The sequence below is a fragment of the Dermacentor albipictus genome, unplaced genomic scaffold (assembly GCF_038994185.2).
Source record: "Dermacentor albipictus isolate Rhodes 1998 colony unplaced genomic scaffold, USDA_Dalb.pri_finalv2 scaffold_16, whole genome shotgun sequence".
Lineage (NCBI taxonomy): Eukaryota > Metazoa > Arthropoda > Arachnida > Ixodida > Ixodidae > Dermacentor > Dermacentor albipictus.
The window spans coordinates 2909603-2937595 of record NW_027225570.1 but is presented as its reverse complement, the minus strand read 5'-3'; the positions used below and the strand labels follow the sequence as shown (position 1 = coordinate 2937595).

Sequence of the window (27993 nt, the reverse complement as noted above, 5' to 3'; positions counted from 1 at the left end):
AGCACTGCAACAGATTGCCGCTGACTGCAGGGTTGAAGTGGCTCGCGTAGCCTTTTGTAGCCGCTGCCGGCTCCAGTAGCGCCTCCCGGTGCGAACTTTCTTGTCCTTTGCTCGCGTGGTTCCCCTGGTATGAAGCGGTGAACAGCAACGGCCTGATGATAGTGCAATCTTGGTGACGGTGATAACTTGAATATGGTTGTCGCTGCGTCCCTCACTTCAAGACGCACGGGTGGTCATCCGATGAATGCTGCCAACAAACAGAGTAACATTCAGAGTACTGCAACAGATTGCCGCTGACTGCCTCACGGTCATGACATATGATTTATGTTCTCTGCAATGACCCATAAGCAAGACATTCCTTTTCGTGCTATAGTGTCAGAGAAAGGGACATGATATGTCTGTGTGGCTAGATACCGACAGAACTGCTTAGCTTGACTAGTTTTTTCAGACCCCTTTTGCTTGCGTAATTCTCAGGCATTTGTTCCTCTTTTGACAGACAACTATCCTGGTGATCATCATCATCATCATCAGCCTGGTTACGCCCACTGCAGGGCAAAGGCCTCTCCCATATTTCTCCAACAACCCCGGTCATGTACTAATTGTGGCCACGCCGTCCCTACAAACTTCTTAATCTCATCCGCCCACCTAACTTTCTGCCGCCCCCTGCTACGCTTCCCTTCCCTTGGAATCCAGTCCGTAACCCTTAATGACGATCGGTTATCTTCCCTGCTCATTACATGTCCTGCCCATGCCCATTTCTTTTTCTTGATTTCAACTAAGATGTCATTAACTCGCGTTTGTTCCCTGACCCAATCTGCTCTTTTCTTATCCCGTAACGTTACACCTATCATTCTTCTTTCCATAGCTCGTTGCGTCGTCCTCAATTTGAGTAGAACTCTTTTCGTAAGCCTCCAGGTTTCTGCCCCGTAGGTGAGTACTGGTAAGACACGGCTGTTATATACTTTTCTCTTGAGGGATAATGGCAACCTGCTGTTCATGATCTGAGAATGCCTGCCAAACGCACCCCAGCCCATTCTTATTCTCCTAATTATTTCCGTCTCATGATCCGGATTCGCCGTAACTACCTGCCCCAAGTAGGTGTATTCCTTTACGACTTCCAGTGCCTCGCTGCCTATTGTAAATTGCTGTTGTCTTCAGAGACTGTTAAACATTACTTTAGTTTTCTGCAGATTAATTTTTAGACCCACTCTTCTGCTTTGCCTCTCCAGGTCAGTGAGCATGCATTGCAGTTGGTCCCCTGAGTTACTAAGCAAGGCAATATCATCAGCGAATCGCAAGTTACTAAGGTACTCTCCATTAACTTTTATCCCCAATTCTTCCCAATCCAGGTCTCTGAATACCTCGTGTAAACATGCTGTGAATAGCATTGGAGAGATCGTATCTCCCTGCCTGACGCCTTTCTTTATTCGGATTTTGTTGCTTGCTTTATGGAGGACTATGGTGGCTGTGGAGCCGCTATAGATATCTTTCAGTATTTTTACATACGGCTCGTCTACACCCTGATTCCGTAATGCCTCCATGACTGCTGAGGTTTCGACAGAATGAAACGCTTTCTCGTAATCAATGAAAGCTATATATAAGGGTTGGTTATATTCCGCACATTTCTCTATTACCTGATTGATAGTGTGAATATGATCTATTGTTGAGTAGCCTTTACGGAATCCTGCCTGGTCCTTTGCTTGACAGAAGTCTAAGGTGTTCCTGATTCTATTTGCGATTACCTTAGTAAATAGTTTGTAGGCAACGGACAGTAAGCTGATCGGTCTATAATTTTTCAAGTCTTTGGGGTCTCCTTTTTTATGAATTAGGATTATGTTAGCGTTTTTCCAAGATTCCGGTACGCTCGAGGTCATGAGGCATTGCGTATACAGGGTGGCCAGTTTCTCTAGAACAATCTGTCCACCATCCTTCAACAAATCTGCTGTTACCTGATCTTCCCCAGCTGCCTTCCCCCTTCGCATATCTCCCAAGGCTTTCTTTACTTCTTCCGGCGTTACCTTTGGGACTTCGAATTCCTCTATACTATTTTCCCTTCCATTATCGTCGTGGGTGCCACTGGTACTGTATAAATCTCTACAGAACTCCTCAGCCACTTGAACTATCTCATCCATATTAGTAATGGTATTGCCAGCTTTGTCTCTTAACGCATACATCTGATTCTTGCCGATTCCTAGTTTCTTCTTCACTGTTTTTAGGCTTCCTCCGTTCCTGAGAGCATGTTCAATTCTACCCATATTATACTTCCTTATGTCAGCTGTCTTACGCTTGTTGATTAACTTCGAAAGTTCTGCCAGTTCTATTCTAGCTGTAGTGTTAGAGGCTTTCATGCATTGGCGTTTCTTGATCAGATCTTCCGTCTCCTGCGATAGTTTGCTGGTACCCTGCCTAATGGAGTTACCACCGACTTCCATTGCACACTCCTTAATGATGCCCACAAGATTGTCGTTCATTGTTTCAACACTAAGGTCCTCTTCCTGAGTTAAAGCTGAATACCTGTTCTGTAGCTTGATCTGGAATTCTTCTATTTTCCCTCTTACCGCCAACTCATAAATCGGCTTCTTTTGTACTAGTTTCTTCCGTTCCCTCCTCAGGTCTAGGCTAATTCGAGTTCTTACCATCCTGTGGTCACTGCAGCGCACTTTGCCGAGCACGTCCACATCCTCTATGATGCCAGGGTTACCGCAGAGTATGAAGTCTATTTCATTTCTAGTCTCGCCGTTCGGGCTCCTCCACGTCCACTTTCGGCTATCCCGCTTGCGGAAGAAGGTATTCATTATCCTCATATTATTCTGTTCCGCAAACTCTACTAATAACTCTCCCCTGCTATTCCTAGCGCCTATTCCATAATCCCCCACTGCCTTGTCTCCAGCCTGCTTCTTGCCTACCTTGGCATTAAAGTCGCCCATTAGTATAGTGTATTTAGTTTTCACTCTGCCCATCGCCGATTCCACGTCTTCATAGAAGCTTTCGACTTCCTGGTCATGATGACTGGATGTAGGGGCGTAGACTTGTACAATCTTCATTTTGTACCTCTTATTAAGTTTCATAACAAGACTTGCCACCCTCTCGTTAATGCTATAGAATTCCTGTATGTTACCAGCTATATTCTTATTAATCAGGAATCCGACTCATAGTTCTCTTCTCTCCGCTAAGCCCCTGTAGCACAGGACGTGCCCGCTTTTTAGCACTGTATATGCTTCTTTTGGCCTCCTAAGTTCACTGAGCCCTATTATATCCCATTTAGTGCCCTCTAATTCCTCCAATAGCACTGCTAGACTCGCCTCACTAGATAGCGTTCTAGCGTTAAACGTTGCCAGGTTCATATTCCATTGGCGGTACAGCTTTTAGTATGAATATCGAAGACATGTATTAGTCCTGGCGTCTGCTTCATTACCTATATGATACTCGTATCATGATAATCATGTCATGACCGGTCATTTATGTTCGCCATGCACTCTTTCCATACTATGCCACTTTTGGCACATAGCAAGATGATTGCGGCTTTTCCAGTAGCTACGTGATACACAAGTCATGAATATCATGACCTACCATTTATGTTCATCATGCACTCTTGTCATACAATGCCAATTTTGGTACATGCCAAGACGAATTCGGCTGTTTCATTACCTACATGATACACATGTCATGCTATTCATGTCATGACCTATGATTTATGTTCGTCATACACACTTCTCATACTATGCCACTTTCGGTACATGCCAAGACGGATGCGGCTGCTTCATTACCTGCACGATACGCATGCCATGCTATTCCTGTCATGACCTATGATTTATGTTCGACATACACACTTGTCATACTATGCCACTTTTGGTACATGCCTTGACGGATGCGGCTGTTTCATTATCTGCATGATACGCATGTCATGCTGTTCCTGTCATGACATATGATTTATGTTCGACATATACACTTGTCATACTATGCCAATTTTGGTACATGCCAAGACGGATGCGGCTGCTTCATTACCTACATGATACGCATGTCAAGATATTCATGTCATGACCTATGATTTATGTTCGCCATACACACTTGTCATACTATGCCACTTTTGGTACATGCCAAGACGGATGCGGCTGTTTCATTACCTACATTATACACGTCATGCTATTCATGTCATATTCTATGATTTATGTTTGTAGCACACGCGTGTCATACTATGCCCCTTTTGGTACATGCCAAGACGGATGCGGCTGTTTCAATACCTGCATGATACACATATCATGATATTCATGTCATGACCTATGATTTATGTTCGTGATACACACTTGTCGCACTATACCCATTTCGGTGCATACCAAGTTCACAAAACGAGCATGAGATCATCAAAAGACGTAGGCGGCTAGATACACACTCTCAAAGTGGCAAATGTTCGCAAACAAATGCTTCGCATTTAGAACTGAAAGAAGTACGGCAGTTTTTATAACAAATTATTTGTGTTAGTTTCTGTTTTGTGTTACTTGGTTTTTCTGTAATTTCGCCAAAATAATCACTTTATTTTTCGCTATATTTTGTCAGAAAAAAATGACACATAGTTAATTTCATTAAGGAAGTACCTTATTGCCCCCTCATTACTGCGGCTTTCATACAGTACGAAAGGGTCAAATGCAGGATGTGGTTGTAACGCAACAGATTGTACATGTATAGATATGCACGCATATTATCATGTTGTGGTCACGGTAGAATGACAAAGCCGACTGCCGGCTGTTTTCAGCGCCATCAAAAGAAACAACGTGAAGTTTAGCGGTAACATGGGACGTTACCGTCGACATTTGGCGCTAAAACACCCGGCTTTATGTGACACCATCCCAATACCCACTCTACAAGTTCACAAAGCCATGTTCTGAGCGGCATGACCTACCCTGATTGGCTTTAAGTACGAAGGCAGGGACAGGTTCCCGAAAAAAAAAACACTTTATTAGACTAACTTGCACCTGCTAAGAACTGTACCACTCGGTAGTGGCTACAGCAACACGCGCGCTCGGCGGTCGACAAGCCGGCAAGGAATCTTCAAAATATGCCGACAACGGCAACTGCAACGGCGTATAACAATCTCGCAACACCTGCGCCTAGCTTCGTTCATTGGAGATAAATGTATGCCCACATCGTATCACCAAAAAAAATGACAAAGCCGATTGCCGGCTGTTTTCAGCGCCATCAAAAGAAACAGCGTAAGTTTAGCGGTAACATGGCACGTTACCGTCGACATTTGGCGCAAAAACACCCGGCTTTATGCGACACCATCCAAATAGCTACTCTACAAGTTGACATAGCCATGTTCTGAGCTGCATGACCAACCCTGATTGGCTGTAAGTATGACCCTAACCAGCAAGTGCTTTTTCCATCCAGTTTTATTTCCCTCAGGTTGATCATGTCTGCATTAAAGCAAAACTATGAAACTCGTCCGCTACGCTCTTCTTGGCTTCATTATCTATTAGCTTCATATGGTACTGATTGCAGTTGCTGTTGTATATTAATCAGAAACTAAAACCAATCGTCTCACGCGAGATTTATTCGCCTATATACTTGCGTGGCTGGTGAGGCTTCACATAAATTTTAATTGAGGATAGTACAAAGAGGAACGTATCTCATTTCGATAGCGGTATTGATGACAAATGTGTCACTTTACTGTATGCGAACCGATTCTTATAAAATCTAGAAATGTATTTGATCATGAAGAGAAAACTGATATCTTTAAAATAAAATAATCTCTGTTCCTTCCACTGAAGAAATTTTCTGTAGTACCAACATTTTTCCTTTTTTTCTTCATTTATTACACTTATCTTTTAGTGCACACTTCGGTGTTGGTTGGGAAGCATTTAATTAACCGCTTTATCTATGCGTGACTTCACATTGATTCCAACAGGTGCGCTGTATCTGCATATTTTTTAGTTATTTAATTAACCACTTTATCTATGCGTGACTCCACATTTATTCCATTAGGTACGCTGTATCTGCATAATTTTTATGCGTTTCATATTGCAATCACTCAGTTCAGCCCTTGGGCGCGGCCGGGCAGCCACCATTGAGGGTATGAGCAATTGTTCCTTGCTGCGCGTCTCATATGTGGGTCTATTCTCTTTTAAGTTTGCTATGTTTGTTATTAGGTTGCTTCTATTTTTATGCGTTGCATATTGCAATCACTCAGTTCAGCCCTTGGGCGCGGCCGGGCAGCCACCATTGAGGGTATGAGCAATTGTTCCTTGCTGCGCGTCTCATATGTGGGTCTATTCTCTTTTAAGTTTGCTATGTTTGTTATTAGGTTGCTTCTATTTTTATGCGTTTCATATTGCAATCACTCAGTTCAGCCCTTGGGCGCGACCGGGCAGCCACCATTGAGGGTATGAGCAATTGTTCCTTGCTGCGCGTCTCATATGTGGGTCTATTCTCTTTTAAGTTTGCTATGTTTGTTATTAGGTTGCTTCTATTTTTATGCGTTGCATATTGCAATCACTCAGTTCAGCCCTTGGGCGCGGCCGGGCAGCCACCATTGACCTTTGGCGCAACCACGTGACGTGCCGTAACGACAGCCGGAGGAAAAGCTGGGCCCCAACTCGCGCAATATGCAACGCATTATTGGCTTAACCAAGCTAAGCCTGGCTATTTCTTTAGTTATCTCTCGAGAAGCCTAGTGTCGGCACTTTTATTTGGTCTGACCTATCTCTGGTACTCGGAACCACAAAATCTGAGAGGCGCCTTCAAAAAACAAGTCATTGAAGCAGGATTTCTGATATAAATAGTAGAGGTCGCTCCAGCGCTACAGCAGTCAGTGTAGCTGGGCTGTCGAATAAAGAAAATGAAGTGCTATGACAACGAAAGAAAGAGATAAGACCGGAAAGGCAGAGAGGTTAACTGGAAGATAAGCAGCTGCATTGCTATACCATATACAAGGGTAAGGGTTAGGAAAGCAAAAGCCGGAAAAGATAACGCATAGATCACAGGTTTATTAAGCAAATACAGAATGGAAATTACGAAAGCAACATTAATTCTAAGTTTCGTGCGCTTCACTAGCAACAAGAGTGGGGAGTTGTTTCTCTTGTGTCCTTGTTATCGGCAGCTCTTATCTTAGAAAAACAGCGGTGTTTGGAAGGTCTCAGAACCCAGCGCTGCACTTTCCCATTCAGCGCTGGTAGCACTTGGCTGCGCGGAATTCTACGTGCATCGAGCGTTCGCTTCTTCGAATTTCATTTGGTTGGCATTCCTTAAAACATCAAATGGAATTCTCATCACGCAGTGTGCGCTGGAATAAGGCACTATACAGCAATATGCCTACGGATACTAAAAATGACGCGAGAGCAAAGTTTCAGCACTTATCAGGTGAGTACCGTTCTATTTTTCCTTGCTTCTTTCAGAGCTTGGGGGGGGGGGTGGGGTCGACTGTGAAATCTATGGTGCAGCCTCACTGAAAGACAGCCAAGCAATCCTTTCTGACTCAAGCGAAAACTGCGGTTTATCCATTCACCCTTGCTTAGCGATATATGTTTATATAGCATTCACAAACACATTCGCGTTGCTGTAGTTAACTCCTAAGTTACGCGCATTTATCGCTATGTCGCCGAGTACCTGGTTCTTCTGAAGCAGCGACTTGGTTATTGTTCTGACGAAGTAGTGAAAAATATTCTGAGAATTTTTAGTATGCACAGTGGGGGACTAAAGTTAACCTTTGAACTGCGGAATAAAAGTAATATTCAATTGTTATATTAATCTTTTTTTTGCTTGAAATCACCATATTTGCAGGGCTTGTCGACCTAGGTCTAAGAAAGGCATGCTTCGCTATGACAGCGCTTATTCAAAACTCGCGCAAAGGTGAACAGCCATCTCTTGTATTCAAGTTGCAATGAAGAAATCCTGTGAGCACTAAATGAAAAATAGGCTCTTACTGCAGACGGAACGCTTGAAAACCACCGGGTACCCATCTTCCATCATCCCAGCTGTGTGCGAAACACTCCTGCAAAACGAAAGCAAAACGTTCTGGAAGAAAACTCCAAAAGCTGAAAAAAGAAAAGAGACCTTTTCATGTAATACTGTAAGTTCATAAGGTATGCCATAATCTAAACAGAGTGGCCAATAAGCACCAAATAAACTTATTGTAGTCCTCTCCTTGTACACTGTCGAAATTAGGGAATGATATGAAAAATTGTAAACGCCAGGAATGCACCCCGAATCACGAAAATAAATTCAAGAATTGTACCTCTGACGTAGTTTGCGAGATACCTTTAAATTGGGGAAAGGGTGCATCGGGCAAACCGGGCAATGTTTTAATGACAGGGCTAGGCAGCTTTCTGATGGACGAAAAGAATGAAAAAAGAAAGGAAAATCGTAGAAGTTTATTACATTACCAAAGCAGGATATAAATGCGCGTCGCTCAGCCAAAAAAATTTTAGATAATTTTTTTATAAATTTTTAGATAAAGACGAGATCTATACAAGTGCCTCGCGAGGTTGTCACAGCCGTGGGACGCGTTACGCGCGAGAGGAACGGGATGTTCTCCCGCATAAGTGTTAGGAAATTGCTGTTTGTCTTTATGTCAACATTAAAGTCCCCCACTACTAACATCGGTGTGGATCGATGGACGGTTAATGCGAGTTGCAGGAAGTGCACGACGTCTTTCGTGAGTGCGGTAGCGGACTCACGAAAGCGGTATCAGTCGGTCGCTGCTAGCGCTGGGGGGATGAAAGGGGGGCGGAGCTGGTTATGAGGCCGACGACAACGCGAAACCCAGGAACGGACGCCAAAGAGCCATTTGTGTAGCCAGCCCTCCTCCACAGTCTCTCCTCCTCCCTTCCATCATCCTCCCTCGCCCGGAGAGCCGACAGCGCGCATGCGCGGCGGCGGAGCAGCGGCGCATGCGCGGCGGCGGAGCGCGGCGGCGGAGGCGAGCTGGTTACGAGGCCGACGCCGACGACGACGACGCCGACGACGACGCGAAACCCAGGAACGGACGCCAAAGAGCTGCGCTCTAAAACATCGAGTATGGTTCCTTCGCAGCGCGGCGCTTTGATGGGCTGCGGCCGTCCGCTACTGCGCGACAGCGCTAAGTGCTGAACTACTGGCGATTTACGCGCCCCTTCGTACCGACCATCAGTAGGAGAGGAGCCGAACGTGGCACTAGAAATTTAGCAAGCGCGACCAGCGCAAGAGCGAGGGTGCCCAGGAGAAGTTTGACGTCACCCGGGGTACTCTCGTCGCGAGCGCGCGAAGCGCGATAGCAGCGCCGGCCCCGCAGCCACTCCGACCGCCTTCGCCGTGGTCCATTTTAACGCGATAGCGTTAAGGAGCTCGTGTCGCAGAAAAGCCGGTGTCGTCGGCGTCGGTGTCGGCGTCGGCGGCGTTGACCGTGAGCGATAAATCACGGCAGGCGCTTCATAAATAAAAAGCAACTTCCAAGATTGGCCCGGTGGTAATCGAACCCGGGTCTCCGGAGTGTGAGACGGAGACGCTACCACTCGGCCACGAGTTCGATGCTTCCAAGCGGTGCAAACGCGCCTCTAGTGAATGCGGTGTTGCCTTCGAAACGAGCCGTGGAAAGTTATACTGCGGTGTATATCGGTAATTATGAACATGTAACGTACAGAAGTCACAATTACACGAGTTGCGAAGTGCGTTTCCGCTGAATTTCTTCTGCGCTTTCCGCACACGCAGAGCCATCTTGCCGCAAACACAGAAGACCCCCTCCTCTCAATGTACGGCGCTGCCCCGACAGGAGGCGCGCCGCGCGCGCATTGGAACCGCTGCCAGGCGCGTCGCGGGACTCCCTCTCCCCTGACGACGCTTCGCCGTGCTTCCGGTTTAGATTACTATCTATCTCTCTGCCCGTGCCGATCACGACGTTTGGCTGGCGTAGATCGTTTCCCCTCCGAGACACCGAGTTCTTTGGTTCGTTTCTTTCGCTCAGGCGCACGTTTCGTTGCCGCGGCGAACGCTGCGTTGCTCGACGCTCACCGCGTGATAGGTGGGCGCTAAGTCCGATGCGGGGCGCAGCGTAAGTGATCGCTGTGCCGTAGCGCATTGTCTTATACCCCTTGGCGGGTCGACGGGAACGCTGTCGCGTCCCACTCTTGAAGGCGAAGCTTAAGCGTCCTCCAATTTTTATTCTGTCCGCGACTGTACATGTCAACAATATGAAGGGTGAATATAGCGTTATCAAGCGAGACTTTGGTTTGGGCAAGCTGGTCCATAGTTCCCTAAAGAGTACGCAGCACGAGAAGACGGGGGCAGAGAACACACAAACAGTGCTCGTGCAGTGCACTTAAAGTCCTTCATTCTTAATTTTCGGGTAAAACGAGATAATTCTCGATTTCTGCACCTGGAACAAAATTAAAAAAAATCGAGTTACGCACAATATCACCCCGTGCATTGCTTTTTGTAAAATAAAACTAGTAATATAAGGGCGCCTTAATGAACTAATAGAGTTCGTCAAGATATACCATGTTATTACTATTGTGCTGAAGGCACTGGGCAGTGGGCATGGCGCTAGTGAAAGGGAAGAAGACGACGAGAAGTGCTTGCTTCCCCGTTCCGATATAGCGCCGACCTGTTTAAGCCTACCGATACAACCTAGAACTAGTGCTGCTAGACGAACGCCCCCGGTGCATTTGGTGGAGGTGCGGGGTTTGTCTTCGACATCCTGCAACTCCGCAGTCGGACGCTACCACCAGCTGTTGCAACGGATGAACCGGGACGCGCATTTACATTCGCTCGCCTGCGCAGCCGGTCGACTTCAGCGCCACCCCCGCGGCACCAACGGGAACTATATATCTAGTTATCTTCTCGCCCTAGGGGAACCTAGGTACAGTCGAGCGCGATTTGAAGGTTATCGCGCGAGCGTAAACCAGCCCAGCACCATAGAATAAAGAACAACTTTAGAGAAGGGAAACTGTACCTTCCGCCGTGGTTCCAAAATAAGCAGCGGCAGCGCATGGAACTTACTTTAGCGGACGCCAGATGGCGTTGCTCAATCCGGAAGCGGAAGTGCATTTTTTTGCGCAAAATTTGATATGGCCGTTTTTTGCCGGTCGCGCACGCTGGTACGCGCCGTGCTTGCCCTGCAGGCTATGCGGCATGCCTCAATGCCTTCGCTGCCGCGTAGCTGGTGCGTGCCTCTACTGACGCCCATACAAACATGCCACAAGTGAGTGAACAGAACGTGCGACTTTATTGGCAGAAGACAAGCAGTGTACATTCTCGTGCAATAGCAGAAATAAAATTTGCATGTCGACATACGCTGGAATCATTGACGCGAGCTCGTAAACGGCTCACCGTCGTCGTCGCACGTGGTGGTCAGGTTGACGAGCAAGAACCAGCGGCGGAAACATATTGGACAGAGTGTGCCACTTATTTGCAGCGACAGTCGGCGTTAAAAATGCCCAAATTGCATTGCGAAGCAATCGGGAGACGCAGGCATCTGCTGCCGCAGCCTACACAGCGACATGGGCTACCCCAGATTTTAGCCGTTCACTTCTTTCCAACCTGCACGTTTCTTTTCTTTCGGGGGCCGCTAATGTGTGGCTCACACTTGGTGTCTCACATTGTCTCGCTATGGACAAGTCGCTTTCGTGGGCATCGCCTCCATCAGCTACTTTTGCGGGCCTTTCCACCCATCAAGCTATCAACTTCATACGCATCGGACTATGTAAGCACGTATGCTGGTCTCCGTTCATGCCTAATCACGGCCGAGAAAGGCCAAAAGCACAATATGCCCATTGCTGCAGCAGGAAAGCGTGAACGGGGAGCACGAATCACGGTGCATGAAAATTGGGCGTCTATGTCGCTGTGCAGGCTGCAGGAGCGAATGCTTACTTCAGAGACTGCTTCCCAGTGCAACCGACCAGGCCGCAATATTCTAAAAAGATAACACTGCGACCATAACCAAGTGACATAACAGCAAAATTAAACAGCTATCAGTCACTGCATGAGGTTCAGACAATACATTATACATTGGCGACGAACTATATGGCAACAGTGAGCATTCACATACACGGGTCTCTTAGGGTACATTGAGCTGCCTACCTACAGGCGTAGTGCCCGACTTCGTCGCACGTGGTGGTCTACTAACGAGCAACAACCAGCAGCAGAGACAGATTGGACAGAGTGTCCCACCTGTTTGCGGCGACAGTCGCTGTTAAAGATGAGCAACTTGCAGTGCAAAGCAGTCGGGTGACGCAGGCATCTGCGTCACCCGACCCGATTAGGCACCCAACTTCATACACGTCCTACCATGTAAGCACTTATGCTGGTCTCCGTTCCTGCCCAATCGCGGCCGAGAAAGGCCAGAGGCACAATTTGCCCATGGCTGCAGCAGGAAAGGGTGAACGGGGAGCACGAATCACGGTGTGCGTATATTGGGAGTCTATGTCGCTGTGCAGACTGCAGGATCAAATGCTTACTACGAGAGGCTGCTTCCCAGTGCAACCGACCAGGCCGCAATATTCGAAAAACATAAACTGCGACCGTAACCAAGTGACATAACAGCAAAATTAAACAGCAATCAGTCACCGCATGAGGTTCAGACAATACATTATACATTGGCTACGAACCATATTACAGGCATAATGCTTGCCTTTGTCACATGTGGTGGTCTGGTAACGAGCGCCAACCTGCGGTACAAAGAGATTGGACGAAGCCTTGCACCTGTTTGAACCAACAGTTGCCGTTGAAGATGAGCAACTTCCATTGCGAAGCAATCGGGTGACGCAGGCATCTGCTGCCGCAACCAGCACAGCGACATGGACTACCCGGCATTTTAGCGTTAACTCCTTTCCAACCTGCACATTTATTTTCTTTCGGGGGCCGCTATGTGTGGCTCACACTTTGTGTCCCACTTTGTCGCAATGTGGACAAGTCGCTTTTGTGGGCATCACCTTCGGCAGCCATTCTTGCGGGCCTTTCCACCCATACGGCTATCAACTTCATACACTTCGAACCATGTAAGCACATACGCTGGTCTCCGTTTTGAGCAAATCGTGGCCGAGGTAGGCCACAAGTAGAATTTGCCCAAGGCTGCAGCAGGCCAGAACGAATGGGGCGCACCAGTTACGGTGTGTGTATACTGGGAGTCTATGTCGCTGTACGGACTGCAGGAGCAAATACTTACCTCGAGGGACTGCTTACCAATGCAACTGACCAGGCCCCCACATCTGAGAAACGTAACACAGTTACCACAACCAAGTGTGGCAGCAAAACCAGATTCTGCAATCAATCACTTCACTGCAGCTTGCACAAAGACCCAGGCTGTAAAGGAAGAGGAGCAATCATCAACGAGACTAGGAATATGGAAAATGAGAAAGCTTGCATTCAAGAGAGAAGCCACTCCGCTCTGCAAGCATTGAAGGCTAAAAACATCAAGAAAAGTAAAATGGTGCATAGCACATGTGCATAGGTTAATGCAAGACGCATGCCGATGCTGCATCAGCTATTTCAGGAGAGTAATTGCGCATGACAACATACACTAGAAGATACTGCTACAGATATGTTAGGCTGCTAGACAGTGACTGGTATTAAGTATCAGCGAAGAATCGGTTGACCTTTATATTGGGATGAGGATGAATGACCTCTAACAAAAATGATCAATGAGAAAGCTTGCATTTATAGAAGAAAAATTACCCGTGGCACAAACGGAATTAACATGGCTAGGAAGGTGATTAAGGGCAAACAGATGGAACTCAATCGTTTGGCCAGCGTCGTCCGTGCTTGGTCAGATGTTGCAGGTGCATCTGAAGACGAAGAATTTCTAGAAAGTCCTTTTTGAGTTACCTGGATGACTCAGCCAAATGTCCGTGCTGGTGGAATGGTGGCCGAAGCTCTTTGCAGTCTTAACACAGTCCTTTGCAGACTCGATATCTCATCCATATTGTTGCGCATGTGCTTCTTTGTTCTTGGTGTAAAAGCCTTGCAAATTCGGCTCCAGCCCCTTCCTGTTGGTGCAGATAGGAGCTCCTGTGATGACCAAGATGTGCTTGGCATAGACTCTGTTGGGGCAAAACGGTGACACATGAGATACAGCACAGATTAGCCAAATTTATGTGTGTTTTATATGTTCGACCCAATTATACTGAACCATAAATATGAACAAACATTCATATCTGCTGCAAACAGCAAGCCAATACAGCATAGATCAAACATATTTATTTCTGAACCATGTGTTGTTTACCTTGTAGTAGTAGTCAATGTCCACACAATGACCTTGTTGTAGCAGGCAGCAGCTTCTGTTTAGTGCGTCGAGTGTGTTGCTTTATACTGGTGCCGTCCTCATTACTGCATGTCTGGAACAGAAATTTTGACTGAATCAGAAATTGAAAAAGCAAAGTTTTGCAATATGAAAGGCAAAAAGGTGTGACATATACGTTGTAATGATTTGCGACTACAGAACACATGCAAATGTACACTGTCTGTTCTAGGGTGCTTAAGCAGCATGTTAAATAAATATTGCTATTGTCCATAAAATTGATGTCTGCCTAACTACAATGCATGTCAACAGCGCAAGTACTATTAAGATCACAAATGAGAACATTTGTGGGTTCATTTATACACTAGAAGTGATCACACTGCTAGTTCCACAAGCAAATGCATGAAAGTCATGAAGCTATTAGAACTGATGCATTATTCTTCTGCACGAACGTGATGCACCGCTTCACTACTGCAAATATAAATGCCCTACGGTAAACCAATCTGAACAGCAAGAACATTTGGAACCAACAAGTACGAAATATGGGTGAATTATCATGCTTGCAACTGTTTAATACATTAAATTCTGTACTTTCACTTCATTTTACCCAAAGGTTTATTCGGTTTTGTGCACGAAAGACGTTGCCGGCCGACTCGAAAAAAAAGTTTACCATGTATATTGATAAGGCTACTCAGTCACCTACAAATACGGCTACAATAACATGAAAAATGAGACGCGCGTTCCGATATCGCTCTTTCCTTCCTGGTTGTGTGTGTAAACCATTAAACGACAGCCTCGCAAGTAAAGGTTTATTCAGGAAACAGCAACAGAGATCCTCACTGCCCATATGTAATGCAGGATCTAGTTCAACTTGTGCCCGCCTGAAAGGTAATGAGACGGATATTATATAATGATTGAAGCAGTGGTGTTAAACGACTCACCGTTATTGCCGTTGTCAGCCGCAGCAAAATCCAGCTCCCGTTTCGATGCAGACCTGTTCCGAATGGCTCACGAGCGAAACCCAACTGCCGGGCTTACATGCCCGCTTGCAAACACGTAACTTCACCCCAAGTTACATCAAAGCGCAAGAAACTAGTTTTAGAAACAAAGAAGCAACCAGTCTTGAGTGTACGAACGAATGAATCCGTGCCGCCGTGCACTCGGAAATACCGGTAAAAATTTTAAATCCAGGCCAGAGGTCACGTGAAAGATCGATGATGCTGAACGCTATTTGCGTTTATAATGGCGAAGAAACAATAAACTTACTAACAAAGAGTACAATATCTAATTAGCAATGATAATTTTGCCCTGTTTTTATGTAAAAGAAAATGCTTCGGTAATTGTAAGAGAAAGTTTGTAAGATAAAATTGCGCTTATTACGACGCCTCTACCGGGAAATGTTGCAACTAACGAACGCATCCCGAAGTGATGCTACTAGGTCGGCTTTGTTAGCAGTGGCGCGCGGTAAAGCCCCTCAATTTTCCAAAAGTAGCGCCATTCTTAGATCTTTCCGCCACCCCGCTCACCCAGGCGCTTCCTCCTCCACTCCTCCTGTCGCCCCAGCGTCCTCCGCTCCCCCATTGGCCAATCTGTGTCACGTGAAAGCGGGCCCCGCGCTTTTGTATATTTTTTTCTTTCCGGCGCAGAGCAGGCGCCGCGCTTTTGTATATCTTTTCTTTCCAGCGCGCTGCGACCCCCAATCTTGGGCCTGCGACCCCCATTCTTGGGCCTGCGCGACGAAGTACGGCAGGCGGTTTGAAGGAGCGCGGTAGTTTTATACAATGTGTTAGGGCCGAGTGCTTAATTGCGATGCCGTGCTGCTGCGCCTACGGTTGCCACAACAGACCCAGTGACGGCAAAAAGCTTTTTGCTTTACCATCCGCCGGGCGCAACGCAAAACGAAGAAAAGTGTGGATTCACACGATCGGGCGGGCTGACTTCGAGCAAGTGGCAAAGAACGCGCGGCTTTGTGAAGTGACACGGCTCCTCCAACCTCTTCTTTTGACGCCCGTGTCAAAACGGGCCCGTGTCCAGTGCATTGGGGGTGCGTTAAAGAACCCCAGCTGCAAAAAAAAATTAATCCAGAGCCCCCATTATGGCGTGCCTTATGAGATCGTGGTGTTGGGATGTAAAACCCAAGAATCAACTTTTCTTCTGTCTTGTGTGCCTTGACTGTTCCAGTTAACGCAACACTGCTTCCTTGTGAAAACTTACAACGCAAAAGAATACAGACGCACGTAGTATACAGAGATAAAATTAGCATAGCACTTCAACAAAAGTGTTGCTGGTGCCAATGAGGGAGGGGGATAATTATTTTCTGAACCTCTTTCCAGTTGTCCCATCAAGTTCCTTCTTTCTTTTCTATCAAATTCTAACCATTTGCACTGTCATAAATAAATAACGATTTCATATGCTGGTACGTTGTTAAAATTATCTATACCGCTTATGTGTGAAAACGTTGCTCATGGCCACCACAACCTGTGCATGAGCTACGTACATCTGTAAAAGGCTCGGAACAGAAACGGCCCTGCTGCCAGGCATTGCTGACCGCAGACAGTCGGAATCTCTCACGCGCCGGCCGAACAAAAGCATCCTGCAGGTACGTAAATTAACCTACGAAACCACGTGCACATACTTTCGCGCTGTCAAAAACCTGAAACTCTGGTAATTACTCGCGTGTCTGAGCACACCGCGTGCTTGTGTCGTGTTTCAGCAACACGAACTTTCAACGTGCGCGCGCTTTACGCCTTAAATACGCCTTGAATAATGGTGCTTTTCTCTATTTCTTCCGCAAATCCGACACGACATTCTTAAGGCCAGTTACCGACTGACAAAGCAAGATATAGATTGAAAAAACTGCTCCGCAGGACTCGAACGAACTTTTCCGCGGATTTCCTCCCGTAGCGTGTTAGCCGTCGTCTGCTACGGCAGGCCCACCACCAGCGGCGCCACCGTCGAGGCCGCGCCGAGCGGAGGAGGAGGGAAGTGAATGGCGCTACTTTGGGAGATTGAGGGGCTTTAGCGCGCCGTCGATTTTTTCGCCCTCTGTGGCCACTTGTTGAACTTGAGAGTGTGCCACCCCTGCCAGCACTCCAGGCACCTGGCGGCCGGTTTCGGGACAGGAAAAACCATGATTTCGCACTCTTCTCTCCCTCGTTCGCTGTTACATACAACAACCATCACCTCGCGACAAACTCACCCCGCCCTTTCTCTCTATTCTACGCTTTCCATTTGTTACGATAAAGTGTGGACTTGGTTACCTCTTATCTTCGCGGGCTTAAGCTAATGTTCTTGGTCAGCCATTCTTCCTGGCTCAGCAGCAATGACGTTACATAGGCTAGATACAGCTTCGTAACGGCCAATTTTAGATAATACCGAAGAATACGTCGTGCGCGCTGCGATCACTGCCTATTCGCAGAACCAAAAAAAAGAAAAAGAAAGAAACTGATAGCCCAGCAGGGAGTGACGGCTGCTGAAGGAACAACAAAAAGAGTGAGGGAAGCAGGCCTGATACCTCCCTCGCCTCGGCAGAGAATTCTGGGACATGGCGCTGTTCGCGTTCCCGGTCGACGCTCGCGCGATAACCTTCAAATCGCGCTCGACTGTACCTAGTTGTGAAAAAAACGCGCCGAGCTCCTAGAACACCCTAGTCCCCATGCATGCGCGCGCGCGGCCCATAGAAATATTGTCACGTGGTGGCGACGTTGAAGAACACAGTAGCAATACCGGGAAGGACAAAACTAACTTTTATTGGGCGAACCTGTGCCCACAAAAACAGGCTACACTTATGGCACAACGATAGCGACGAACACGGTCGGCGATCGTCGAAAATCTGATCAGTGGGTCCAGCGCGTCGGCTTTTATACAGCAGTCATCGAATGTTCCAGACTAATTGTTAGGGCCCGCGTGCCTTCCACCAAAGTTCTATACCATTCGCTTCACGCTATGAAATCAGATAACACAAGGTTCGGCGACAACAGACAGCGGATAGAAGCATCGATAACTTTCCAGAAACTTCAGATACATGCAGGCGCGTCCCGTACTGTGCGATAAGATTTGTTAGGCGGCGAAACGTCGTCGCCCGATAAATATAAGTACACGTGTCAATATACCATAGCGCAGGGTAGTATTGTTTGTGCCAACTCGCCGGAGCCACAGGGTGGGCGGTTCATTGCGCGTGCACGCAAGCAGCACGACCACGAACGAAGCGATACAATGTGGAACATCGCGTTTTACGGCAATTGAAGCTGTTTGTGTGTGACGCACTCCGGGTGTGCAATGAGCAACTGAGTTGCGTGTGTGACGAATGTGCATGCGCAAATAGCAAGACCACGAACGAAGGTGGAACATCGCGTTTTGGCATTTGGTGTTCACAGAGCAATCGAGTTGCGTGTGTGACGCGTTTGTTCGCGCAAACAGCACGACCACGAACGAAGCGATGCAAGGTGGAACAGCGCGTGTTGCACAATCTAGTTGTGTGTGAGCGTGTGTGTGACGCGTTTGTGGTGCGCATAGAGCACGACGACGACAGTCTTCTAACTGCGCCAGAGCAAACCGATTGTTGTGTTCGACATGCGTATTGAACGGGCGTTAAAACTAGAGAAACACGGGTTTGCGACGCGACCAGCCGCGGTGTAAAGGACTGTACGTACGTACGTTTTAGAGCGCAGCTCTTTGGCGTCCGTTCCTGGGTTTCGCGTCGTCGTCGTCGCCATCGTCGGCGTTGTCGTCGGCCTCGTAACCAGCTCGCCGACGAATCTGCTGCTCCGCCGCCGCGCATGCGCGCTGTCGGCTCTCCGGGCGAGGGAGGATGATGGAAGAGAGGAGGAGAGACTGTGGAGGAGGGCTGGCTACACAAATGGCTCTTTGGCGTCCGTTCCTGGGTTTCGCGTCGTCGTCGGCGTTATCGTCGGCCTCGTAACCAGCTCCGCCCCCCTTTCATCCCCCAGCGCTAGCAGCGACCGACTGATACCGCTTTCGTGAGTCCGCTACCGCACTCACGCAAGACGTCGTGCACTTCCTGCAACTCGCATTAACCGTCCATCGATCCACACCGATGTTAGTAGTGGGGGACTTTAATGTTGACATAGACAAACAGCAATTTCCTAACACTTATGCGGGAGAACATCCCGTTCCTCTCGCTCGTAACGCGTCCCACGGCTGTGACAACCTCGCGAGGCACTTGTATAGATCTCGTCTTTGAGAATCAAGCATTGGTGTACCAAGTCGAACATATATCAGTCTATTTCTCCGACCACAAAGCTTCCTTCATGACTGTCAAGAACTGTTAGTGGAGTCTTTGTTAAAGGAATACGTGTGAAAAATAAAAAAAAATTATGTGATAGCGCATACATGTGTTGCTCGATTTCTTTGCCTCAATCTATCGAAAACGTGAAACAGCTTATTTGCTGCGCTCAAATTTCGCATTAGGAAGTAACGTAATCGTCGGTAATTTTTTTCTAATGTGGTCAATCTTAAAAGGACGATGGCATTTCTGCACCGGCGGAGAAGTGGGAAATCGTGATTAAATTTGGCCGAAGATTGTCAAAAGTAAAGGCTTACCCTTAATTAGGGGTTACCCCCTACCTTCTACTGAAAGTCCAGCCTCTAGTAGTCTTCATGCACTTTTGTAGTCATGACATGATACGACGATACCCTCTGTCGTGGGGCCCAGACTACTGGAGAGCTGGTTGATCAAGGTTGCTCAATAAACTTGACCTTTTGTTCTTTGATTATGCGACAGTGCTAAAGCGTAGTTTCTTGCAATTAGTAAAGAGGAAAGACAACAAAACATTGCTACTCTACTCCTGCTGTGGCTCTTCAGTCAATGACAATAGAGGGGAGAGGAATCGAGATCCAAGCCAAGTGGCAAGTTGTGCTTAGCCAGTCTTAAACACCCTTAACTCAATGTTTTAAATGCCTGTGCGGTTGGTACCTTGTCTAGTGGAACTTCTTGCCAGTCCCACAATGTGCATAGCACCAGAGGTATAGTTTCACAGCTGTAAGAAGTGCAATTAAGGGAGTGCAGTACCTGTATTGCAGCTTTACACCAGCAAAGATATTGAAGCTTGCAAGTATGTTCATATTGATCATCTATATTTTGGCAACAACTTGTTATCCGCCCTCAAGTTCTTCTCGAACACAAGCTACTATTGCTCTTTTGTGCAGCTAGTGTCAGCGGACAAGCTTGCAGTATTGCTAGGTAGAAAAGCACTTAGGCCTCACGACCATCCAAGTCACAAATGAATAAGTGCATTGCTAGAAGTTGTTGTAATTGCAAGAAACAGTTCAAATGTCATTGAGCATAATTGCGCTATTGCAATGTATCCTTCGGAGCATTGTACGTGCCATGGTAGTTCCCACATTGTGCTGAGTGCCACACCAGTGACATGAAAATGATGCCAGCGAGATCCAACGTGGCTGTACTTTGTTGTATAAAAAGTTTTCAAGTGTTTTAGATTATATTTAGTGCAGTATCTGAAAGGCTATGCGCAGAAGGTGATTGTTGACCTTACAGCCATTTTTCTATACAGTCCTTCACTTTCCATCAACTTCAGCAAATCATTGAAGCCCCAAAATAACACATTATTATTGGTACTCAGAGTGAACAGTTGCAGTTCTATGTGTATGTTTCAGACAACTGGACCAAACATCAAGAAAAAATGAGAACTTAGCTACCTATTGATGATGTAGCTTTAGGCTCTGCAGGAAACATTTATCTGCAGCATACAACTTATGCCGTATTTGATAGAATCATGATAGATGTGTGAAGAAGCATTAGTGTTATGCAGAACAGTTTTCAAAATGAACCTCTACCATATAATTCATAAATAACTGGAAGCCTTCTAAGACAATGTTCATGCTCTGCACTGTAACATCGGCATGTCCCTCCCTAAGATAAGGTGATAAAGTGAGCTGGTTTTAAGAATCTCTTGTATTTCCACACTTTTAGCATGGTATAACTGAGGCCCAAGGAATAAATGGGACTGCGTGCTGTTCCGTATGTGTGCTGCGCTTATTGTACAGATCAATAGTATCCAATCAATAGCCATCTTATTGAAGATGCAAACTGGATCATATCCTAGGGCCAACTCATTCTCAATGAAAACTGTTATACTGGCTTCCTGCATTGTTTATTGATCATGGACTTCTTTCTGAGGTGCGATTGAAGTCCCTCAAAATCTTACTTAAACTATGAATTGCAACTGGGGGAATGTGTCCACTCATTAGGACAGTTTTTGTATTTAGCTCTCATCGCTGTAAACGGCTTCATAATGAGAGGAAGCTCAGACGAAATGCTTATTTCTTTTCTTGCCTCCTTCTGCTTTTTTTTGTAAGCACAAACTGTGGACATGCAAACAAGGTAATCTTGCATTCATCCTGCCTACAAGTGCCTCTTTTGACATTCGTGCCTGTATTGCCGTTTCAGGGCCTAAAATTTCCCTTTTTCTTTCTTTTCTCATGACTCTATTTGGTTAAACAAGAACCACTGAACAGTAATGAATCTGAATAGTAATCACGAAAGCATTGTGCAGAAATATGGAAGGTGATCAGGAAGTGTAAAATGAGTCATACACCCGACTATAGCAAACTGTTACAGAGAAAACCCATGCAGGTTTCTCGGAAAGTCTTCACAAACCTACCGCATGCTTCAGACTGCTCTTGTGATTCAGATGTCTACGATAATACGTAAAAGTAAGTTCTCACGTGCACATCTATTATCTGGTTCATGAAGACTTCATTCAAGAGAGCCTCACCATGTCATAGCACTAACCCCCCGAATTCAGAAATGCATCCTAACTTGAAGCTCATGCTTGACTCGATTTACATGACGCCTGTCTTGAACACACCAAAAGAAACGCAATGAGCATCTTGGGCGCGTTCACACCACGCGTCATTTATATCAAGTCAAGCATGAGCTTCAAGGTGTATTGCTAAATACGGCGGTAAGACTTGATAAAGGTTGCTATTAATTATTTGTCCAATGCTTCAGTTTTCTCATCAAGAATATCTGGCTTTTTCTGAATGCCACCAATTTTTGCTTCATTCTCCTGTTCACCACATGTGCTTCATGACAACCTCTTTCATCTTTCCATCACTTCTCCTTTCCGCCACTGTTGGCCAATGTGCAGGTGTCGTCTATGCGCTAGACAGTTACGATGTGGTCAGCAGGCCTTGCGTTCCTCTGTCAACCAAGGTCGCGATCGGAGATATTTTGTTCGATACGCGTTCTGTTCAGTTTCTGCAACGTCACAAAGTTGCAGTATGCAAAATTTGTGACAGCGGGGCGGAGAGAGCAGCCAATCAGGAAGCGGTCACCTCCCCGGAAGTTTGCCTCCGTCGTTTGTCGTCTGCTTGCAAACAGTATACTACAAAGCCAAATGTTTCTCGTCTTCCAATTGAATGAAATCTTTGTTAAAAAAAAACGTATTTTTTCTTCTCAAGCCCAAACACGTTTTCAAATAGCAGTACGTGTGACTACTGCAATTTATAACTATTAGGTTCTTTGCGTCGTCCCTAGGTGGTGTCGCGCACAGCGCGAAGGAAAAAGAAAAAAAACGACGGGAAGAGTGGCGCACTTTTCAAGAGGCAGTGACAACATCCCAGTGGCTCACTGGCACCGATGATGTTGTCTATTTCTCTGTGCAACCAATGAATTATTTGTTTCGAGAAAGAAAAACGACGCCGGAATTCACTTTCTGTCATTTCTTCAAACGCGTTTCCCACCGCCACCCGCTCTCCTCCTTCCTCTAGAAACGCCAGCGCAACAACCTAAGTTTGTCCTAAGCTTGTCCTGTGTCGTTCTCCCCTCTTGTGATCGTCTTAGTTGGCGCTGTTCCTTCCTAATTCAAGTAAACCTAAGTTTCCAACGGGAGCGCCATTTTCTAGAATTAAACTATGGATCGGATTCAAACGTGCCATTCCGCAGCCGAAAAGGCCGCCTGTTGGATCCAATCCAATCCACCAGACGCGCCATGCGAAGCCGTATGATCGCTCCAAACTTCTCAACTCCCGTCGCGTTCGGACGAGATGCTCGGTGGGCGGATGATTGACAGGAGCGTGTCGTCATTTTGACGTCACCAAAAACGGGGCGGCGCCCCGCGGCTGGCGACGTCGGCGCGGAGTAGGCGAATCGCGCGCGCCGGTAACCGAACGAACGCGCCGAACAACCATCTCCGATCGCACCCCAATTTCTCTCTTTTTGCTTTTGTGATGAAGTCCGCCTGACCGTTAGCTTACTGTATACAACGAAAACAAAGCCTTTTTTTTCATGAAATGGGCATGCACTTGCATCTCTTGCAAAGGATCTTCCAGTAAAGTTTCTCATTCCTGCAATTACACTGCACATGCACGTCCATCATAATTTTAATGTATCTAAAACACACCGTCAGAAAGACGATGAGCAAAACGTGAAGAAGGTGAATGCAGGAGCCAAGGTTTGGACAAGTGGATTTGTCTTCAAGGCGACGTATGCTTTCCTCGCCACAGTATATATAGGTGGGGTTCTTCTAAAGGGGAGAGGGTGTGAGGCGGGAGGATGCGGAAACGAGGGAAAGTGTGTTAGCGTGTCGAGTTGAGAGCAAAGGAACGCTGTGTACAAGGTCAAAGCCAGGGCACCCCCCCCCCAAGAAATCAAACACTTAGTTTGATTTCTTGGCGTATCCCCCCCTTCCTTTCTTTTTTTTCCTTTCCTTTCTTTTTCTTCTTCTTTTTTCTGGTCAGCCGGCGTGTCAGACGCCCTTGACACGCCAGCTAACGCGCGTGCGTTGACAGACCGGGGTAAGAGGGGGGGGGGGGGTGCCTTGGCTTTCACCTTGTAGACAACGTTCCTTTACTCTCAATTCGACACGCTAAAACATTTTCCCTCGTTTCCGCATCCTCCCGCCTCACACCCTCTCCCCTTTAGAAGAACCCCACCTATATATACTGTGGCGAGGAAAGCATACGTCGCCTTAAAGAAGACAAGTCAACTTGTCGAAACGTTGGCTCCTGCATTCACCTTGTTCACGTTTTGCTCATCATCTTGAATTTGCATCTCCCGCATTCACTGTCAGGAAGAGTAACAAAAAGCAGCTATGTTTTCAGATAACACTTGTGGCTATGGGAGCAAACCAAGACCAATTATGGGTAGTATCCATTATTTTTTTCAACATGCAAGGAGCATTGTGCACCCACCTCTCAAGCATAAAGGGAGCACGTATGAGCCAATGGCACAATGAGACATGGGAGCCATTCATGCCTCAATGGCTCCCATGTCTGATCACCCAAAAAAGGCAGGCCAAACATAAAATTTGTTTTTTTTTGGAAATTCCGTTTATTATAGAGAAAATTTTATCTTGAAAATACAGAAAGTAGTGTTCATTGCGAGACCGTGCAACCTCTGGCTGTATTTTGCAGAGCATGAAAACATGAAAAAACTACTAAATTGAAATGGCAACAGTAAAGAAAGATTGGCTTCCATCTTCTGCAATGCCGAAGACAGTGAGGCTGTACACGGTAATCCAAAGTATGGACCCAACTTCGTTGTAGCATACATGCTCTGTGCTGATCTAACTTTAATTAGAACAGAAGTGTGGCATCCACTACTCGCCTGTGTCGTCAAATGCCATTTCATGTTGCCACACATTATTTATCCGCTACCTGAAAAGATTACATGACATCGTGAAGATGACAAAGCTCACATGAATTGGAGGAAAATTGGTCGGCCATCTTGTCACCCATACAACTCCGCCAAATACCTGCAATTAGTGTAAGTATGCTAGTTCCTGGCACTGTTTCCCATAACATCTTTGTTGAAGGCACTGGGTAACAGTATCTCAATTGCTTCACAAACTCTGGAGATTACTGTTAATTTTTAAAGCGAACACCTTTCTTTGCCTCTGGACAGCACATAGCATAATTTGTTTAATGTAAAAGGTTGAAGCAATTCATCGGCATGTGCTTTACAATGTGCCTTGCAAAGATTCCACATTAACAGATATACGGTTTCGAGAGGTTTCATTTCAGTTTGCTGACACAATGACAACAGACAGGAGGGAAGCTATGAAGCTGCTTGTCTGTCCACACCAAAAGCCAGCACCTATAGACTCTGCTAAAGATGCACTTCTCAAAATCTGGCTGCTCCTTGACCAAACTGTGCAAAAATGGTGAATACGTGAGTCAGAATTTATGTCAATCAGGCTGCTGCCACTCAAAGCGCAAAGCTCCTTGAAACAGGAACGCTCAAAAAAAGACGGAAAGAAGAGCACGTGCGAACGTTTCGTGCATTATAATATAGAATAAGGATTTCACCAACGCCAGGAATGCCACGCCATCAGTGCCAGCGGGAACATCGTCTTGAGAATGGCTCCTTGATTTCGATTACATATTTCAACTAACAATTATGCTGTATTGATTTACAGGTTGTATTTATGAAGTCAGCAGCGATTCTGCTCGTACAGTTTGAGAAATATGCCAAAATTTATGCATGGTTCTTTCACATAAGAATTTGAAGGACAAATTCTAGGAAGCGTTACAAAGGCAGAAACAGTGTTCGAAGGTGTCAGAAAGAGGGCCATGGAATGAAGTCCTTGACTAACAGAACAGTGCCGCTGCTGCAGACATTTTAAGCATGAAATGCTATTAGCTCCTGTTGTCAGCCACCTTCAATGAACCAAACGCCAGGGCCATTATCCTGGCACTCAAACCAGATCATCCGGGCAAACATTCAAGACTGCAATACATACGCTAGTTACTTCCCAAACCTGTCAGAAAAAATATTGCTTCCGAGTTCTCCTAAATATTTACTCCCAATATCACTCAAGCTGTAACTTCTAGTACGCTGAAGTTTTATTTGTCACTTCTAATAGCGACGTTCAGAGATAGACACAAGGCAGTGCACACTTGATTGTCATTTTTTGGCACTGAGACACGGTTGCTTTTGCTCTTTTCAATGCCAGCAGTCTGTGAGGTCCACGGTGCTTCTGGTGGACCGAGACAAGACTTGCAATGGCGTTCTTTCTGTCTTTGACAGGAAACTTGCTTCCATATGAACCAGTGTACAGTACGCGTGATGCGGTGTGGTGGGGTGCGCCGTTGCGAATGTGCGCTACACCTGTTTTAAGATCGTAGCTAGTATCATCTATAATCAATCTGCTTTGTCGGCAGCCATTTCATGCTTGCATCTACTCTCAATTACAGGAGAGCCAGTATATTTTAGTGTCACCACAACAGCCTAAAATAGTCATACAAATTCTCGAAAATACCGCCGCTTCCGAGCTTTTTAAGTCTGTACATTCCAGCTATCTGAAATGAATCCAAGAAAGTAGGGGACGTTAAGGATATGATCATAAAGCTATGGCATATTACTTCGAGGTAGATGAAGTTTTACACGAAGGTGTCCTGTGTATTCTATTTCAGTGATAACATCGTAGTGAGCTGTTGGATAGTGTTCAGAAGAGATGGCACGCTAGTGCAGCCAGCATCAAGTGCAATCAAAATGAGGCTTTGCTGTTGTTCAAAGCAGATATTGTATTCGCCCTACAGCAGAAAGGAAACAAAGCAACACCTTTTCAAGAAGGCAGTCCCCAAATAGCGAAAAAAAAGGTTGGGGGACACTTAAACTGCGCCTTAAAGAGTCGAACACGGTAGCAATAAAAGATCCCTGGCTGCTTCTCACACTTTCGGGCAGCTGCAGCTTATGCTTCTGTAATGTTTCCCTAGAAATACTGGTGTCGAACACTATGCATGAAGGCTAGCTTTCTGGGGCGTGCCACTCCTAAGACAGGCCTGAAATGGCAGCTGGAAAAGGCGTTTGTGCTTGAGTTTCCAGCGCAACAGATTTGTATTTTCTCGCATATTCAAATTACAATCCAACGATATCATGCCGCGAGGTTGTGTGCAAGTCATACTTTACGAATTGTTTGACACCTTCTACTTTGAGAACTTCACTAATTTCAGTAACGCCTATGTGCCACTTGAAGGGACTGCATGGATCGGGATTCATGGTTTAGGATTAGTTTTCTCATATGGAAAAGGTCGCTAACACCACTGCGGGATTTTCAGCAACACGGGGCCCTGAACGCTGTGGCTGTTAATATTGTGAATCAGTTCCAGGCTAATAGCACATGTACCATGCACAAGAAAGATCAAAGTAGATGCACTTGGGCACTTCCCAAACATTTTTTTTGCAAGAAAGGCAGAGGAAAAACTTTCGCTGCTGAGGCATCAAATGAGTAATGTGTAAAACATGCAATATAACGCTTAATTGTACACCCGACAAGGACTATATTGTAACGTAGATGGGAGACGGAGTCTTGCAAAATATACGCTTCTCTTTAATGGCGGACCAGAATAAGAGCGTGCAGCTTACGCACTTCATCGTCTTTAGTGGCGCCGACCTTTGCGCGCGCCGTCCTCCGGTGTGGCAGCCCCACATCTTTGTGTCAAATGCCTCCCATGCGAAAAGCGACCGTCTCGGTTGCGTCAAAAAGTTCTTTCAGCGACATTAGACTTGGAGCTCCTCAGGTGCAACTCGGCGTTCACGTACGCGCATAGTATGGTTTCATGCACACTACATGAACAACTTCAGCGGGAGGACGATGACAGAGTGAACTGGGGTCAGAACTGCAGGGAGCGACTTCGTAGGTCACGTCAATGAAGCGGTGTGTAACCTTGTATGGACAGAAACACTGGCGGATCCACTTTTCTGCGAGTCCACGGTGACGGACGGGCGTCCAGACCCACACGCAGCTGCCGGTGCTGCATTGCATGTCGCGTAGACCCTGGTTGTATCGAAGGGTTTCGTTATGCTG

General features: G+C 46.4%; 1 protein-coding gene across 2 annotated transcripts in view; it reads left to right on the top strand.

Moving 5' to 3' along the window:
- The first annotated feature begins 7147 nt into the window (after positions 1 to 7147).
- LOC135906185 (uncharacterized) overlaps positions 7148 to 27993 on the top strand; it is a 96463-nt gene continuing 75617 nt past the window's right edge. For both annotated transcript variants that reach the window (XR_010565665.1, XM_065437450.1), the window contains exon 1: positions 7148 to 7353. Coding sequence is in view for 1 of the 2 variants with exons in the window: in XM_065437450.1 (XP_065293522.1) it covers positions 7251 to 7353 (103 nt within the window). In the remaining variant the exon portion in view is untranslated. The remainder of the gene's footprint in view (positions 7354 to 27993) is intronic.